The 18,769-nt window shown below is 36.8% G+C and overlaps 1 protein-coding gene across 1 annotated transcript in view; it reads right to left on the reverse strand.

The window, feature by feature from the left end:
- The window catches only part of plxna1a (plexin A1a), a 519,677-nt gene that overhangs the window by 148,739 nt on the left and 352,169 nt on the right, over positions 1–18,769 (reverse strand). The window contains exon 11 of the mRNA XM_055165879.1: positions 7,873–8,073. Coding sequence (XP_055021854.1) covers positions 7,873–8,073 — 201 coding nt within the window. The remainder of the gene's footprint in view (positions 1–7,872; positions 8,074–18,769) is intronic.

Here is an 18,769-nt window from a genome sequence, read left to right on the forward strand (position 1 = left end):
GATCAGAATCGGTATTGAGTATTGTTTCTATCTCTTAGTACTGAAATCGAGCTTGAAATTTAGCTGGGATTTCCTCTACTCACACACATTTCTTAGTAAATGATAATTTAGTATATTTTGTACTGACATTGCAAATACGTGATTTTTGCTATCTTGGTTTTTTGTAGGTTGAGTTCCTGGCTTAAACTGCCGAATGTCTCCACCCACTCTTTCTCCATTTAATGCATTTAAACTGCCCTGTCAAATAAAATCCTTGGGGCAGACAGTCTTAAAAGATTAAAAAGGAAAGGAAGGAAAAAGGAGCATAGTGTACCATTGTACATGTGAACTGGTCTATTGAAACACTAAAAAACTATATTCAATGATTTTGGCAGAAATTTCAAATACAAACGTGATTTTTACTGCAGTGTTATTTTTCTGTTTATGCTATTTGCAAGCAATTTCAAGTCAGACTGCTACTGCTATCATGATCTGTTTATCAGCAAAAAAATAAAAATAAAATAAAAAAATAGAATACCAAGTAGTGTACTATTGTAATGCTAATCGATCTACTGCCAAACTAAACATTTATATGCTCAGATTTTTTGCAGTTTTCAGTTTTTGCGATTTCACATACAAAAAATGACTTTTACAGCAGCACTATTTTTGTGTTTATGCAGTTTACAAGCAATTTGAAGTCAGACTGCTATCAGGATCTGTTTATCTGCAATGTTTAAAGTTTGTAGCATGTGGCATTGGCAGGTACCTCCCAAACAGTTCTCATTAGTTTACTTGGAATGTGTCAATATGGATTCCAGTATTACGCTCCCTGTGACTCAAATTTGGGCTCTGGTTTACTTCCAAATAAGTTCTGTTTCTGTCATTTTTATTTCCTGGAAAGCATAATTTTCCTCCAAACTCGAAAACATGCTTTGAAACTTCCTGGTATGAATTTAAAAGGGTGAGCCGTGGTCCAATTTGGAAATTTATCCTATTTGGCACGATTTTGCAAACTGCACATGCTCAGATGGTTGCTATAGTAACCATATTTTGGACAAAACACATTTTTGAGATTTGTTCAATCAAATTTACTCTTGATATAAACTGTCTAACTCATAAATATTTGCTCAAAGTTTGTGAAAATTCTGTATTGAAACTGTTGATAAATGTTAGAAAAGAGTGGAGTAAAGTCTGAAATACGATTTCAGATTGTTTTTTATTCTATTTTGCTAAGAATAAACTCATTAAAATAAACCGTGACATCCATTTAAGATTACAATACTTACACAGCAGACAAAACACATAATACATTTAAAATAGTTTCATGTAAATAATTAAGAAAATGGGGTATTAGGCATATTTGGGGTATTTTTTGCCAACACATACCATATTTAGATCACTATATCACCTTCTATTGGTTGGAAATATTCACAGAAAACAACGTAATAATAAAAAGTATGATTTAGTTTCGGTTTTGTGGGAGACGCTGTTCTGTGAGAAGAGGGGAGGGCTGAGCAGGTGGAGTGTTGCAGAGAACTTCCTTTACTTTATGTAGGTTTGTGAGCGGAGCCTTAGATGTGTAGTTTTGTATACCTAAGCATAGGAGAGATAGAATAGTAGATCTCACTTCAGGCATGTTTTTGGTGTGGGACCAACATTATGATTAGTCTGATTCATCAGCCGGTTTCACGTCACGGAAACTGCCTTAGGATTTGTTCACTTGACGGTACGTGGGTACATTTTTTATTTAACCAGTCGCTGCTATTTGGTTGTGACATATGTAATCCGCCGCTAACCGGGCTAACTGGTATATGAAGCTTTTCGCAAATCCCGTAGGAAGAAGGGCAATAACGTCTTTCCCCTTGAAAAAATTCACCGAACATTCTCTTTATTTCGGTTTTAAATCCTTGATATCGGGAATCGTTGCCAACACAGAATGTATGGCTTCATCTACATCCATCTCGACCACTTTGTTTACTGTTGTGCTGTACCACAAAAGGGACCCAGTCATGGCTTCACAGCTTTTTGCTGATTGGCCGGTGCACGGTCTACAACGTCCGAGATTCTTGAAAACTGTCTAGTGTATTCTGATTCCTGACCAATCGCTGGAGAGAAATGAAATTGAGTGGAGGCACTAGGTGGCGCCTGGCTACATTATAACGTGGTATAAATATTAAAAAAAACAACAACAACTATGCACTGTGTAACTTGTCCGGTGGAGGGTCTGTCATTTGCTTGTCTCCATGGAGATGTGCCTAAAATGTTCCACAGTGTCACCATGAATTTAATGACCATAAAGTCAGGGTACAGGTTAGATTTGTGGAGAGGCGACCCCACTCACAGTAAGAGATCTTTTTGAGCAATAAGTAAAACCTGTAGTTAAACAACTGCAACACAGATTCGTTTAATGCCATACTGTGGATAATTTAAACCAAAGCCTGAACATGTCCATGGAGACAAACAGGTTGCACACCCTCTCTTTTAAAATCCACATTTAACCTGCAATACATCTAAAAACAAAAGGCAAAAACATGCAAAGCTTTTATTTTTCTTTGTCAGTGTATCCTCAGGATCCACTTTCACAACACACTGACCAGATGAGAGTTTCCTAAAAGACTAAAACCACAATACGAATTATAGATTGATGTTAAATACTGTCTGTCCATACTTGATTTGGCTATTTTCCTGTCTTTGTAAAAGCTAATTTTGCAGCACTTTCTTGCCCTTTGTTCATTGTGCTCCAAGTCTCCGGTCACTGATGAGACAAGTCCGGAAAGCTGTTATTATACATGGAAATCTCTTTTGCATTTCAGACGCTAAATATGTGCAAATTACCTTTCCGAATGTGCACAAAAGAACTGTAGGAGCCATCATTAAGATTGGGACGAAGGGCTAATAATGTGCCCTCAAAACTGTTTTAATGTCACAGAGTTTCCAAATGACTGGACTTTTTTTGGAGCGACCAGGGACAGCAGACAGGGTTTAAAAAGTTATAACAGTATGGGTCAGGTTAACGCTTACAAAATTACGAAGTTGCGAAAAATAACTCTTAAATTCATTATTTTGTGGCAATTTGGGTTTTAGTTTTTATATTTTGGAGTGGATGACAGAATCTACTAATACAAGGGTGGTCTACTCAATCTGAGAATGAAACCCAAACCAACTCATAGTCAACACATGCATAAAACATTTGCTTTTGAAAATCTATAGACTTCACTGAGCAAAATATTACGCTCAGTGAAGTTACATTGTGTTTAGATGTTAGCTAATTGTGCCATTGTAAGCATGCAATGCCTTGAGTCTTATGTACAATTTAGTTACTGTATTTAGTGCTTAAAGAAGACAATTGTGCTTGTGTTTGCTCTATAGTTATAATTATAAAGTTATAAAGACACTCGTGGGTCATTATGTTTTCATTTGCACATTTTAAATCACAATATTCATCTAAAGAAACAAATTGAACTAATTTCCTTTGGGATAATTAAGTATCTATCTAATCTATCTAAACTAATCTAAAATAAACAAGTGCTTTTACTTCTGTGTTAGAAAACTGTGATATCCTATAGAGCTGTAAGTGCCGCAATGTAGGGTAAACCTAAACCTAATGCTTTTCTGTGGCAAAATATCTGTGGAAATGTCTCGCATATTTTCCACCAGCTTCATAAATCTGCTCCATCACCAAATCTTCATCCAACAAAGTCGACAAAGGACATATTCCGTCCATGAAGAATTTATCCACAACTATCAAGGTAAGAAAGACAAAAACGTAAAGGCAAACAAAGACGAGCATTAGTGAAGTACTACAGAGCAAAACTAACATTATGGTAATGAATAAAACATAATTAACTTGTTAACTCAGACTGATTCTAGCATTCACATTAAAAATTGATTTCATGATGTAGACAGAGAGATTTATGCAGTCCGAACGCTACAGATGTTCACAGTTTACATGTCCAACATTTAAACTGTACAAATCTCTCTGTCTATGCAAAATATGTCCTTTGTGGACCTTGCTGGATGAAGATTTGGTGATGGGGCAGTTTTAGGAAGCTGGTGGAAAATATGCGAGACATTTCCACAGATATTTTGCCATAGAAAAGCATTAATCAGAAGTTATGTTTACCCTACATCGCAGCACTTCCGGCCGTTGTGAAAAAGGTCTACGGGACCAGACGTTGCAGTAAACCTCGTCACAGCAAAGAGTCGTCCGATGGAAAGCTGCAGATCATAGCGAGTACCATACCAAAATGACAATGCAACACTGCCAAATCCTACGTGTACCATCAATTAAGAAAATAAAACTGAAGAAAGAAGTCAGCACAGAGCAGTGAGTGTATGCCGGTGGTGGAGAAAGCAAGGATTGATCGCAATATGGCGTCTTGAAAATAAGCAATTAAAGATTGCACAAACATGCACAAATCACTCCAAGCACAACTTCGGGTGAGTAAATGGCGAGAGGAAACAACTATAACATGGTTAAAAGCTCTGAAAAGTCAATTTTGCATAATAGGTCTGCTGTAACAACAAATTTACAAATTGCTCACAGATTTTACTTTAATTGCGCACTAGTTAAAACTGGATGTGAAAATATGTTTCTCTTAACTATGCTAACTTTTCATTTTCTTTCACTCTCGCAATTTGACTCTACTTCACAAGCTTTTTCCACACATTTTACAGAACACTAACTACAGTATCCACAGTATCTATTGTAGTCATTAGGGGTGTGCAAAAATATTGAAATATTGAGATATCGTATCGTTTAATGTGATGATACAGTATTGATTTCATGGGCTGCTGTATTGACATATCGCCAAGAGTATTTTTTGGTATATTTTACTCAATTATTTTGTTACAGCACTACAGTTTTGTTGCTTGATTAGTGGAAGGAAACTCATTTATGCAACACATTTGACGTTTTGATGATTAAAATGTGTGTTTTTCATATTAACTTTGCACAAGAAGTGGTTTAATAAACACTTATATTACCACAGCCATTATTTAGCCATTATTTTTATTGAACCGTATAGAATCGAAAGTGCACTGTATCGAGATATGTATCATATCGTGGTCTATGTATCGAGATATGTATCGTATCGTGGTCTATGTATCGAGATATGTATCGTATCGTGGTCTGTGTATCAAGGTGTGTTTCATATCGGCAGCTTCTTAATGATACCCAGCCCTAATAATCATGTAGGCACAGCACCAAGTCCATTTGCAGGTTATAAATCCAAGATATACATTCTGGGGAAAGCAAGAACATCACCATGGCAACAAGCAGGTACTAGATCCTCCACTAGACAAGTTACATAATGCATCTTTAAACCTACTTCTATATTTGCAGAGTTCCTACGATAAAAAAGGAATTAGAGTATTCTGTCCAAGCTAATACATCTGAAGAATTTGACTTTATTTGTTTGGAGGATAAGCCCCTGAACTGTAACTAATCACTAAATATTCTACGCTCAGTTCAGCCCACCTCCGCCAGTTTAACTCCTATAGTCACCTCTGCAGTGTGAATAATGAGCGGTTGAGGAAATAAGACGTATGATCACACGTACAAACTCCCAGCTATTCCGTGTAGCTTTACCCTTAAGCTTTCAATCAAACTGTCAGCGCTAATATGTAGCAATTCCAATTTACCCATGTTCATTTCCTGGACTCCAATCAGGGCGCGAGGCAGTGGAAGAGGTTTTAAATGCAACAATTATGACTTACTTAGAATGCGTGATTAGCATGAATCAGCAGGCGAAGCTTATAGTGTCTATATAGTGCATTTGACTTATTTCTTAGAAAGTCCACCCATTCACATCTAAGTATCGAGTGAATTGACATGGTTGGTTCATTTAAAGGGCCCATATTACACTATTTTCTGATCTATGTTGTGATGTTGTTTCACAAAATATCACTACATGACATCACAAGATGGAATAGAGCATTTTGAGCTTTGGAGATGTAGACTGAAGGCCGTAACAAGTAATAAAGTGTCGTGAGTGTACTACATGCATATATTAAATACTGAAATCATATGTTTGTTTGAATATTACATAATGCTTAACCACTGAAATCTGATATAAATGTTTAAAGGTACCACTGTGTGAAAACACATATGTTCTTAAGGTGTTCCCTTTGCAGAGATGAGGGTTGAGTCTTTTTAAGGAACTCCTTTACAGAGCAGCTGACGTGGGGTCATCCTGGCTGGCACCAAGCCTAAATAGACCTGGCTATAATTGAAATCTGATGGTCATCCCCATAAACGGAGAGGCTTCAGGGAGGATCCAAGGCATGAACCTGGTCAACATATCATTTGCATATTCATGTGGTTGTCTTATATTTCTGGGTGGAGGGATGTTGCCTGATGTAAGTCCTGTGTAGCTGTAGGCCATCAAGGACAGTGATTTGACCCGGAGCTATGTATTAGAATTGTATTGAATGGGGAATACATTTTTGTGATTTCAATTGATTGATTCCAGTCTTTATTTCTCTGATAGAACACGCTAACAAGACAGACTAATAATAAGTGAATAAAATAAAACAAAACACAACTCCAGGAATGTTTTTGAGGAGGTAGCCACATTATAACATGGCTTAAAGCTCACAACGGTCTATTCTGTGTATTATAGGACTAACAAATCTCAGTAGTAACGAGGCAACATGAACATAACCACCCAAATTCAGAGCTTGATAATGAAGGAATAGTTTGTCTAATAGTCTAACATACATGGGATTTCTAATAATTGCCTTGTTCATGACAGTGTCCGTGTTGTGTCCATGTTCATGCAATCTCAACAGTTTTCACCCATAGACTGTATATATGAGTGGACATAGCTAACGTGCTAGCCGCCGTGTGCCAAATAGGAAGTTCACCAGGAGGCTCTTCCGGCTCCTTTTGACCCTGGCTCCAATTGACTTACATTGGGATCTTGTGGCTCCTTTCTCTGTACTTGCTGCAGTGAGCCTCATCATTTTGGTCTTAAATGTTCATATTAACCCGTGACACATGATCCTGAATTTGTTTTTCTCTATTTTGTCCATCAAAAAATTCATTAACATCACGAGCCTCATTTGAGCGGCGCTGAACGCTGTGGGTGACGTCACACTCGCTTCGTCCACTTCTTTTATACAGTCTGTTTTCACCGAGCGACCTGCTTTTGGTCTTAAAAGTGTCTCAAAGTACCAGTGACCCTGAAGCTGATGGGCAAGTGAGCAAAAGGTGCACTAAAAGCAAGATAGATCAGTCCGATGGTCTACTGTGGAACAGACAAAGCAATGACATCTCCATGGAGACAAACTAGTAGTGGACCGCTCACCCTGAAAGTTACACAGGGCACCTTTAACCCTGTATCACAGTATTACACGCTTTTAATTTGTTGCCCATTTTAAAACCCATGCATCTTAATCATATTACCAAAACATTAATCACAAAAGGAACAAACTTGATGCGCCTATGTTTGAAAATGGACACAGCTAATCCACTAGCCACCTCATTCAAAACAGGAAGTGAGCATGAGGACACTTCCGGCTCTGACTTTTAAAAATTATCGCCCCTCTCTCTGTAACTGTTGCAATAAGCCTCTCCATTTTGGTCTTAAAATGTTCTTATTAACCTGCTCTATATAACCCTGGGGTTTTTATATTCACCATTTTGTCCATAAACAAATTCCTCTCCCTAATATGGAAATACCTCCAAATTTGCCCCTATATAACCACGAGTATCATGAGCTTCGTTTGCCTGGAACTGAACGTTAAGGGTGACGTCGCACTCCCTTATTCCACTTCTTTACACAATCTATGGTTTGAAGCTACCATTTCTACAATTCTTTCTGGTCTACTTCCTGTATTACCCAAGCTCTTCTCTAACATCCAGTCTTAAGTGAGTTTGCCAGGCCTTACCGTGGTCTTCTGACACTGGATACTGGTGCTGTTGAACCTCAGAGCAGGAACGCTGTGGCTGCTCCCCTGGATGTGGAAAATGCACTCGTAGTTCCTCTGTCCGGACTGCGGCTGGGGGAGGTTCTGGGCCAGGAGGGTGATGGGGCGCATGACTCCGGCCGGGATGTAGATCTGTGTGGAGGGCAGGATCTGAGGACACTCCTGTGAATAAAACAAACGCACCACTCAGGATTCTGCACCAAAGAGAAGCCACGCAGGGGTCTTTGAAGAGAGAGGGGTGGAGCAGGGGGAGTCTGTTGCACTATGTATCGGACTCAGAAATATTTGATTTAAGTGGGACGGGAGGGGAATGCAATGGGGTGTACGATTGCAGGGTTTGGGTCGGTGTTTTCATCATTTCAGCCGTGATACTGTACCTCTTTTTTCTCCAATTAAATGATTCAAGTCTCAAATTATTCACAACTAATATCAAGGTACTGAAGGTGTTTTTTTTTAAAGAAGTAATTAAAGATCTAAAGGTAGATTGTGTAACTTTTTCGTCAAATGATTTCCTCCATGGAGATGTTGTTGCTTAACCTTTCTACTTTCATGGAAACCAAACCAAACCAAGTTACAGGTCAGATCTGTGGCAAGACAACCCCGCTCACAGTCAGAATGCCAGTTTTTCAAAGTATTTTTGAGGTTTAAACCACATGTAATTGAATAAAAGTAAGGTAGAAATGCGGAACATTCCAGGTAGAGCAATGACATCTCCAACCAAAAAGTTACACAGTGCACCTTTTATATCTTTCAATATTAACTAACTTTGAAACTACTTTATGCCACTGACAATAACAATAAAACAGGATAATCCCAGTAAACTCCTTTTTTAAAGACAATATCATGAAAAGGTCTGAGCTGCAACAAATAACCAGCAGAATGAACCAATAATGAGCCATAAGAGCCATTCAACCCTCTACAGCTCAAATGTTATTGTATTATTATTAAAATAACACAGATTTCTCCACTTTTGAAAGAAAAAAAAAAAAAGAAAAAGCACCCAAGATAAATATTAAGCTCCATAATATTGTTCCAGCTTTCAAATATTAAACTATAAATCGATATTTAGTAATAATTATGACAGGCCTAATAGTAAATATGCTGTGTTTTGGGTCTTATTTACCATTTGGAGTCAGTGCATAACAACAAAAACGAAAAGTTAAGTTTTTTTTACACAAATTGCTCACAGATTCTACTTTAAAGTATGGCAGTGGAATGCAAAAAGGGTGTGTACTATTGCGTGGTTTTGGAATTTGTTTTCATCGTGGTGGAGGACGCTGTGACTCTTTTTAATTAAATGATTCAAGCCTCAAATTATTTTTGATGAGTTAAATAAATAAATAAATGTTGTCATGTCCTGGGGCGAGGCATTTAACCCATCTTACCCCCAGTGTCTGCGTACTCTGGTGTATGAATGTGTGTGTTAATGGGTGAGTGGTTTCTTGATGTAAAGCGCTCTGAGTGCCTTGAAAGTGGAAAAGTGCGATATAAATATGTGACCATTTACCATAAATAAATAAAAACAAAAAGACAAACAGTGAAGATGACCATGAATCCGTGTATCATTCGTTCATTTGATTTTCAAAATAAAACCAAAAATAAGAAAACTAAAAAACAACAGTTTCCTTCTTTATTTGTCTCCGAAACCAAAATGAAAAAAACAGATAACTTTTTTTTTTTTTTTTCAGTTTTCGGTTTTGTGTTTAAATAATGGAAAAAATGGATAACGGTCGTTTCCCATTTCAGAGACTTAAACTGTAATGCACCGGAAAACTGACTGAACCAGGACTGAATCAGGACTGAAACAGGACTAAACCATTTTCAGTCCTGGCCTGGTCCCAGTCTCAGTCCTCGTTTGGTCCTGGTCTAGTCCTGGTCTGGTCCCGGCCTGTCCCGGTCTCTGTCCTGTTCCTGGTCTCAGTCGAGGTCTGATTCTGGTTTGGTTCCGGTCTGGTTCTGAACCTGGTTTAGTCCTGGTTCAGTCCGTATGCGGGGCAAAAGTCCAGCATCGCAGTTGAAGTCACGTAACAGGAAAAGGCAGATGTCCGTTTTTTCCATTATTCATTTAAACACAAACTCAAAAACTGAAAAAAAAAAAAAAAAAAAATCATTATTTGTTTTTTCATTTTGGTTTTGGAGACAAATAATGAAGAAAACAGTTGCTTCTTCATTTTCTTATTTTTGGTTTTATATTGAAAAACAAATGATACACAGATTACCATGCTTGCAGTATAAAAACGTATTTGTAATGGAGTAAAAAAAAGCGGTCAAAAAAAGAAATGAAGATTTGTTTTATTAACTAAGTTACACATGCAATCTCAAAAATTCAATTGTTCCTTACTACTACTACTAAAGTATTAGTAGTTGCTCTTTTTGGAGACTGCAATATTGAATCATCTCAAAACATAAAAGAACAGTAAAAGTACCATTTGCACATTTTTGTATTGAACACTTCTGATGGATACTCCCCCCTCCTCACTCATCACATTCAACAGTCTGCACCAGTCTGCAACCCCACCGCTATGACCCCCCCCCTTCACTCCACATACAATGCAATATCCATTCTAATTGAGCTGTAATTGTCAATAGGAAACAATTGTAAATACGACATGGGAGCACTTTTGGCATGGCGGGCTCTGAGTAATCCATTACATCCTTTTATCCCTGCAGCTGAGAGCATCGTGCACATTAAACGCCGTCCCAGATGTATTCGCCGTGCTTTGTTCTGCGTTCGGAAACATGTTTGAAGATACCAGCCAGCCTTGCCGTTACCGCTTTCCTGCAAATTATCTCGTCCTATTTTTAAAACACTACATATTCAAAATGGTGCCAACTTGTCAAAACGCGTCCGTGGCACTTGTGAGTTTAAATCCGTGGGGTATTAATGAAGCGTTTATGGATATTAGGCCTGCTTCTGTCCGTCCGCAGAATGGGAGATTGGTATTCAGTCGGAGTGGACACAAATGATGGCCCCGGGGCTGTGTCTCTGTGTGAGTATTCTAGCTCCCATCGCATTAATACTGTACTGCACGCATTACATAAGATGGAGAGATGATTTTATTTATATATTTATGTTGTGTGTGTGTGTGTATTTCGGGGGTTGTTATGAGCAGGTCATTAGTAATATTATGTAGAGTGAGGTCTGTAGTGTTCTCTTGAGAGCAGATGGGAAGGTGTAGTACAGTAGCCCTGCAGGGACATGCTGTATAGTCGAGATGGAAATAGATATGCAAAAGGGTTTGCAGTAAATTTAAAGGTTCTATATTACGCAAAATTGACTCTTATGAGCTATAAACCACATTAGAATGTTTATCTCATGAAAAACATACCTGGAGATGTTTTGTTTCATTCACACGTGTTTGAGTAACCCTTTGTTATTGGTTTGTCTGCATCTCCAAAGCTCAAAATGGTCTGTTTTCAAGTTAACAGCTACCCTTTACCTTTTGTTCGGTAGAGATTGGCAGGTGTATGGAGTTTGAAAACACAGTGGAGCACTTCTTGTTTTACCACATGAAATCACAAGGTGGAACAGTATTTTCAGTGTGAGCAAAAACGACAGTAGTCCTAAATATATAGAATTGGTGTGTGTTAAACATGTGTGGATGAAACAAAACACAACTCCGGGTATGTTTTTGATGAGAAAACGTTATAACATCGATCAGAAAATAGCTCAAAATGTATCCTTTAACTCATACACATAAGTACTGTATAAGTGCTGTGTATAAATAAGAATATAAGTGCTGTGTTTGGATAGGCTGCAGCTACATAATGTATAGAATAAAAAAATAAATAAAAAATTTAGTAGTTCTCACTAGTCAACTACCAGTACCACTAACATGAAATTGTAACTAACATGTTAAATTTGATTTTAAAACTAAGAAATAGGCTTGCCAATTTAAATACGACAATAACAATTAGGGCTGGGAATTGCAGGGTCCTTCATGATTAAATCTGATACTCAGTACATGACTCACGATACTATATCACATGAAACTCTGTGATACATAGCTGTTTTTTAAGAAACAAATACATTTTAGCAACGATATTTCTTTGTTATACCACTACCAGTGCAAAGTTTATATGAAATATGTCTATTTTTACCATCAAAACAGTAAATATGTCAAGGGTACTGCATAAACAACACAAAACAGGCTAAAAGATGTACCAAAAAAATACTCGATACAGCAGCCCACGATAATGATACAGTATCACCAAATTTATTGTCACAATAATGTAAAGGTCAAGTTCGCTCTTACACACATGAACATACAGTCCATGACATTTAATAGTAAGGTCACGCTTTTATTTTGGTGGCTTCCTGTGTGAGGGGAAGTGACAGTAAAACTGAAAAGACATAAGTAAAAACAGCAACAGTTTACGATACAAAACAAAAATAACTGTGAAAAGTTATAAAAACAAAACAACTAAAGACAGCAACAGTCGACAGGGGAACAAGGTTGGTGAATGTATATTTGAGCTTCATGTAATTTGTACTGAAATAATGTTAAAATATGGATAACGGTTAAACTGTGTAATGAGCAAGTGATACAATGATCATATGGTAAATGATTTTATTTTGTTCTTGTCAAAATAAAGGACACGGCAGGACACGGCAAGGAAAAGATTAAAAGTCATTTAACCATCACTTCTGGCCTTTTCCATTTGACTGGAAACTACAATATTGATATTTCTATATTTTTGCACATCTCTAATGATAAAACATTAAAAATGGGTGTGTTTTTTATACAAGACGAACCATTTTAACCATATGGTTCTGAAAAAAACTGTCAATTTATGTACTGTTTATGTCAGTTTTTTCAGTATCAAGTTTTGATACTAGTTTTAGTTTTATCAATTCTATCCACATATTCAGCTACACTAAAGTGAAATGTTTCATACAGCTGCACACAAAACTTTGCAAACATTTGCTCAAATATATAAACTCAGTTGCAAAAAAGTTCTACGTTAACTGATCATTTGCAAGTAAAATGAAGTTGTGAAAACATGATGGATTTGCATGTAATTTAAAAAGCATGCAGTACAGAAAACAGTCCAAGCTTTTGCTGAAAACCTGCCCATAAAGCTTGTTAGCTAATAACCTTACAACAGCCAGTGTTCACAAATGAAAACCTCCACTTTTCAGTAAACCCATTAACATCTAACAAGATTTTTTAAATATAATTTTGCAACTTTTACTTATCAAATTGAACTCATTACTCCTCGTTTGCGCTTTGTACATTTGTAAACATAAAGAGCTTTCTCTACGCTGCCCTTCCCAAAACAATACGTCTTATTTCCTAAGTATTACATAATTAAGAGCGGAGTTATGAATATTGTATGTAAGCTAATGGATCAGCCTCCCTCCTACTCAGGGCTCCCATTCATTAAAAAGTGCATACTACTTTTAATACACAGATAAAGACAGAACCAGCTCTTTCATAAAGCAAAATGATCATTGTTTGTGTAAATATGAATCACTCTAAGGAGGATAAAAAGGGGAACGTATTGGAGAAAGTATTGTCTAAGTGGATAAAAAGTTATTATAAAGAATTATTATGAAAAGGCATTACCGCATAGCTCCTGCACGCTCAAACGGGTGCCAGCTATTTATTCTGAGGAAAGGTAAACAATCAAAGGCCTAATAAATGCAAACGCGGAAGTGAGAAATTAAATTGCATTCCGCTTTATGCCCTGTTAAACAAGCTATCATTTGGGCATTAGGATAGCAGCCTCAGTGATGAATAGGGGAAGGAGCGAGCAAACTAGTCGATGCACATTCACTATAGCGAGAGAGGGAGAGAGAGACAAACAGAAAGAGAGAGGGTGAGAGAGAGAGAGGGAGAGGTGTGGCTAATGGAGCAGAGGTAATGGCTTTAAGGCCGGTCAGAAGAGCAGCTGACAGGAGGAGCCTTGAACTTTCATTGAGGAAAAAACATCTCACATTTGAATTAAAGCAAGATTCTAGTATGACATATTTTCAACACTGAAGCAACAATTATACAGTAAATGTTTATAATAAGATAAGAGCACCTTTATTTGTCGAACAATGGGAAACTGTTCAACAACACAGAGAAGAATTACAGCAACTGGTCAGTCACTGGAGTTTCACATGGGGGACCTGGGTTCAAATCCCCCCTGACGGCACAATGAGCTAACCAGTGTGGGTCCTTGGGCAAGACCTTTGTGCTACTGCCCACCTCTTGCAATGAGGAGAGACAATGAAACTTACGAGATGCTGGACCAAACAAGGTCTGGTGCTGTGGAACCATGGGCTACTGGAACAAGGAGTAAATGGGTGAGATGAGAAAACAAGGCTCTGTTGCAATCCTGCTACTACTACAGTAACCCTAGTCAGAGGGGTTACATGAACAGTTACTACGATACCCACAAACAACTAGGTAGCTCAGTGCTCCAACATCCACAAACAGCGACTGCTATCACAACTAGAGATTGACGAGGTACAACACAAATGCTACAGCGGGGGGAGCCAGGACGCCAGGTCACCAACTCCCCAACCAGAGATTGGGTATGAAGTCCCAATAAGTATCACGCTGAGAGAGGCAGCGGCTGACCTGATAGAAAAGATCGTGGCCCGAATGAACACAAGGCAACCCTGATGCCAGCTACAGAGGCTAAGTGAAGTATTATTAAGTTAGTTCAGTGACCATTGTTGATTTTTATTTCATTACCAGAGGGGTACCAACAATTATGTCCACGTCTGTATGACCACCAAACTATCATGCAGCCTCACACACAGTAAACATGAATGCAATGTGTAGTCTGATACATTTAATAAGGGCCACATGATATGAGATAAAGATATTTGATAACTACATGTTATATCACAAACTAAATCATATCAATATTTACATTTTGACTCAATAAGCTGAGCAAAATTAAAACTCATACTAAGCCCAAACTGGGTTAAAGGAGAAAACAATAGGAAAATTGTGAATAAAATCTACTATTTTGACATCTATGCATCAAAAAACTGATTTATTTTCATATGGAGAACTTTGTATTGTATTTTTACTTTTGTGATTATTGATAATTTGCAATATTAGTATGTTTAAGATATATTACTCAGCTGTATCTTTCTCTCTCATTACATTTGATTCCAACAGGCAATAAATCATAGTTAAGAGTGGAAAAAGTGAACATTCACATTCTCATTTTAATCTTTTGATTTATTTTATCATGTATTATATTATTTTTTGGACATTCACTTTACCCATTTCTGCATAAAAAACAAGCCACCGCAGTATTTTATATGACTGACGTGTGAATTAAACTATGTGGGAAAAAACAAACAAACAATAAAACATGAATAAGTACTAAAAAAAGGCCAAAGCACACATTTAAATTTTTTTTCATCATTATACACACTATCCTATGTGTTTGGCTACATTCATGTGTGTTGGAAATCTGTGTGTTGTATGTAATACACATATTACATAATACATCATACATATTATTATATAAGTGTATATTGCTTAGTTTTTCTATTAGTGATTTTGTTTTTAAAATAATGACATTTTGGTGACTGACACTACTTAATTTTGACGTCACTGGTGATGAATACTAAGGAGTTGTGTGTGTTTAGTATTTCCATATTTCCACATGCACATAATAATATTTGGAATTTAGGGAGTAAGTTACCCTCTAGTCCAGGGGTCTCAAACAAACAAAACAAAACAAAAATCTTGACTGTGACACAGCTGATGGACCCTCCACCAAAGTTTCACAATACATCATTAACACTTATTTTGCCTAACCCTCTTAACATATAGAATAATAGATGAGAAATATCTATATACAGAGAAAAAAAAATAGATGAATGTAGGAAGTATATATTTTAGTATATATATTTTAGTATACATATAATTTCCCTTGTGGATCAATAATGTTTTGTTTAGGTCTATGTATATACAAACATCCACATATGCAGACCCACAAATTTGTGAGAGTAAAGATATAAATAGCATAAATAAAGGTTATACAACTATAAATGTCTATGCTTATGTAAGGTATACAGTTTATGGACAAGAATAAAGGAACTTCAGTGTATTATACCAGTGGTGAATCATATTAGTGTATTTTTAAGTGGGACAGAAGCTCTCAGGTTTAAAGTACTCAGCATTAGTCTTTTTTTTTTTTTTTTTTTTTTTTTTACCAAAGCACACTGGAAATCCTGCTCAAAAAATGGGTGAATCACTAAGAAATATTTCATTAGAGCTTTTTGGGTTACAATAACAGTTTTCAAACCCACCTGAAGCTCAGTCTCAATTACTACAATTTTGTCAATAGGATAATGTTCTACTCTATTACTTTACTAGTACTTGTTTGGTGTGGAGACTAAAATTCTGATTTTCTTTGGTTGGCAATACTTCTACTTTCAGCTAAAATGAAACGTGCAAATTTATGGTCACACTTGAGCAATTCAAAGTCCCCAAAACTTAATTTATTTGTTTGGTACTGTCTACAATAAGATTTTTGTCCCCAAGAAACAGAAATTTATTTATTTACTGTATTAATGTGAGATGGGTCAGGGGTCTAGGTTTGCTTTAACGGTTTTTGAAAGAAAGATCCAAAGATATGATCCAGAACTGTCGAACCTCATCCCTGTTATTTTATTAGGGGATTGGCACCACACATTTATATTACTCTGATATATAAGTCCTTCCTGGGAATAATCAGGTATCTTGTGTTTAATATTACTATGACATCACTTTCTGAAGCTATTGTGAAAACATAATTTCAATATAATCTTTTTATACTAACAAAGAAGATGCTGAACTTTGCGCCAGTTTTTGTTTCAGGTGGATAAGCCCAGTAAAGCCAGGTAAATACTGTATATTAACCTAAACCACAGTGTTTCCCACAGCGCTTTATAGTTAGGGTGGCCACCGTGACAATAATTGCCCCTCGCCTTGACTACGTCCCTCGGAACCATGTGAACTATGGTCGTCGTGCCCCGGTCCAGATTTTCACCTTCCGCTAGCACAGAATCTCCGCTCCCATCCCGGTCACCGCCTTGACTAACCAGTCCTTTTCCTTTCCCCATGTAGTTGAGAACAAAAAATGCCTAGTAGCAGTATACTGCATAAGCAAGTTTTGAAGTTAGATAAAGTTGGCTAAATGTTGTCCATTTATTTTCAGATAATCACATCCGAACAGCCCCGACAGTGGAGGGTTTGGAGTGTTGTCTTAAAACCCACTTTTATTCTCTGGCTTTTAAAACCGTGTGAGTTGTGTGGTCCTCTGTATCTTTTATTTTGTATATGTTTTATAAATTTTATTTATTTATTGCTATTCTATGGTTTTGCTCTTGTTTTATTTGACTTGTTTTATTGTTTCAGAACTAGTATGATTAAATCTGAGCATTTATTTCATCATTATATTATTATTGTTGTATGTATTTGTGCAGCACTTTGGAAGCTGTTTGTTTGTGAAATGTGCTACATAAATAAAGCGGATTGGATCAAAATCAGGAAGTGTGAGTTAGCATGCTATTTATCCTTACCATTGTAGCAAAACTCAGAGGTGAGAGATGTGAGAACAATTAGGATGCTCTGAATGTATAAAGTATCCCAAGAATAACTTTGGACAACTGCAAACTGTTTCAAACAAAGTTCTGTTCTTCACTTTTTTAAAACAGTAAAAACCAGGAACAGGGCCTTTAATAGGCAATGCTGGAAATGTAGATAATATTATGTAGCAGAACGAGGGGCTCCGCAGTGAACAGGCTCTGTGTGGATAAGTATGGACCCAAAGCAGAAGGGACAGAAAGGAGATGGATCAATGGGAATGTGTTCAGCCAAGCACTATGTCAATTAGTGCGTCTGACAGAGAAAGTTTAGAGTATTCACACGCACAGGCTCAGCTCTAATGGACCACAGAGACACTACAACAAAGTGAAGACACAAAAAAGCAGTTTTTAGTCCGTTTTTAATGAGACATACAGGACTACATTAATACCATACTTCATACATCTGTACAACAAATCAACCTTATGGAACAGAAAGACTAATACTTTTTGACACCAGTCTCTTGCTCTTTTGGCTACTGATTTTCAATTTATTATTACCATTTATATTTTCCCTCTTTCTTATTATAATATATTGTGATGTGTGAGCTACTGTGTCCAAATAATTTCCCTTGTGCATCAGTAAAGTTTGTCTAAGTTTAAATCTAAGTTTAGGATTATTTTTGTGTAGAGGTAAAATGCTTGAATGTCAATAAGGCATGAATTATTTAAATGATAAGATTAGTTCACACAAGAGACTCAAAGTTTAGTTAAGAGAGATAACTCTGGTGCTTGGGCCTCAGTGGAGTTGTCGGTTGGGCAAAGAAGAATGTAATTTGTTAGGGATGTTTTGAATAAATGATTTTTTCCCTTCCTTTGGATTAGTTTTGGTTTCAAACTATATAGTCTTGTTTTCACCATTTCATAGTTTTCAGTCATAGTTTTTACCCAATAAAATCTTCAGATCTAGTGGAGAGCTTGGGGGTTACTTCATACTTCATACTTGGGGGTTACTTCATACTTTAAAGAATGCATTATAATAAAATATTTGCTTAATCTTTTGTTGTTGTGAGGACCCCCTCAAAAATGAGATGGCGAGACATCTCAAGGGGCTTATCCTCCAAATAAATAAATTCTAAAATTGATCCACAAATTGTCTTCTCTGAGTGCTTAAAAATTCTTGATTTGTTTTGCATCAAAGATAAAAATCCTTGTTTTCCCTGTGACCTCTTCACAGTTTTTAAACCATTAAACCATCACTGGCCTTGTGCTGAGGCTAAATTGTATTCAGAATGAAAGCATGGCTCTATCAGCATAACATTCACATGTTCT

This window comes from Boleophthalmus pectinirostris, unplaced genomic scaffold (assembly GCF_026225935.1).
Source record: "Boleophthalmus pectinirostris isolate CB_2022bp ecotype Guang Dong unplaced genomic scaffold, ASM2622593v1 HiC_scaffold_8, whole genome shotgun sequence".
Lineage (NCBI taxonomy): Eukaryota > Metazoa > Chordata > Actinopteri > Gobiiformes > Gobiidae > Boleophthalmus > Boleophthalmus pectinirostris.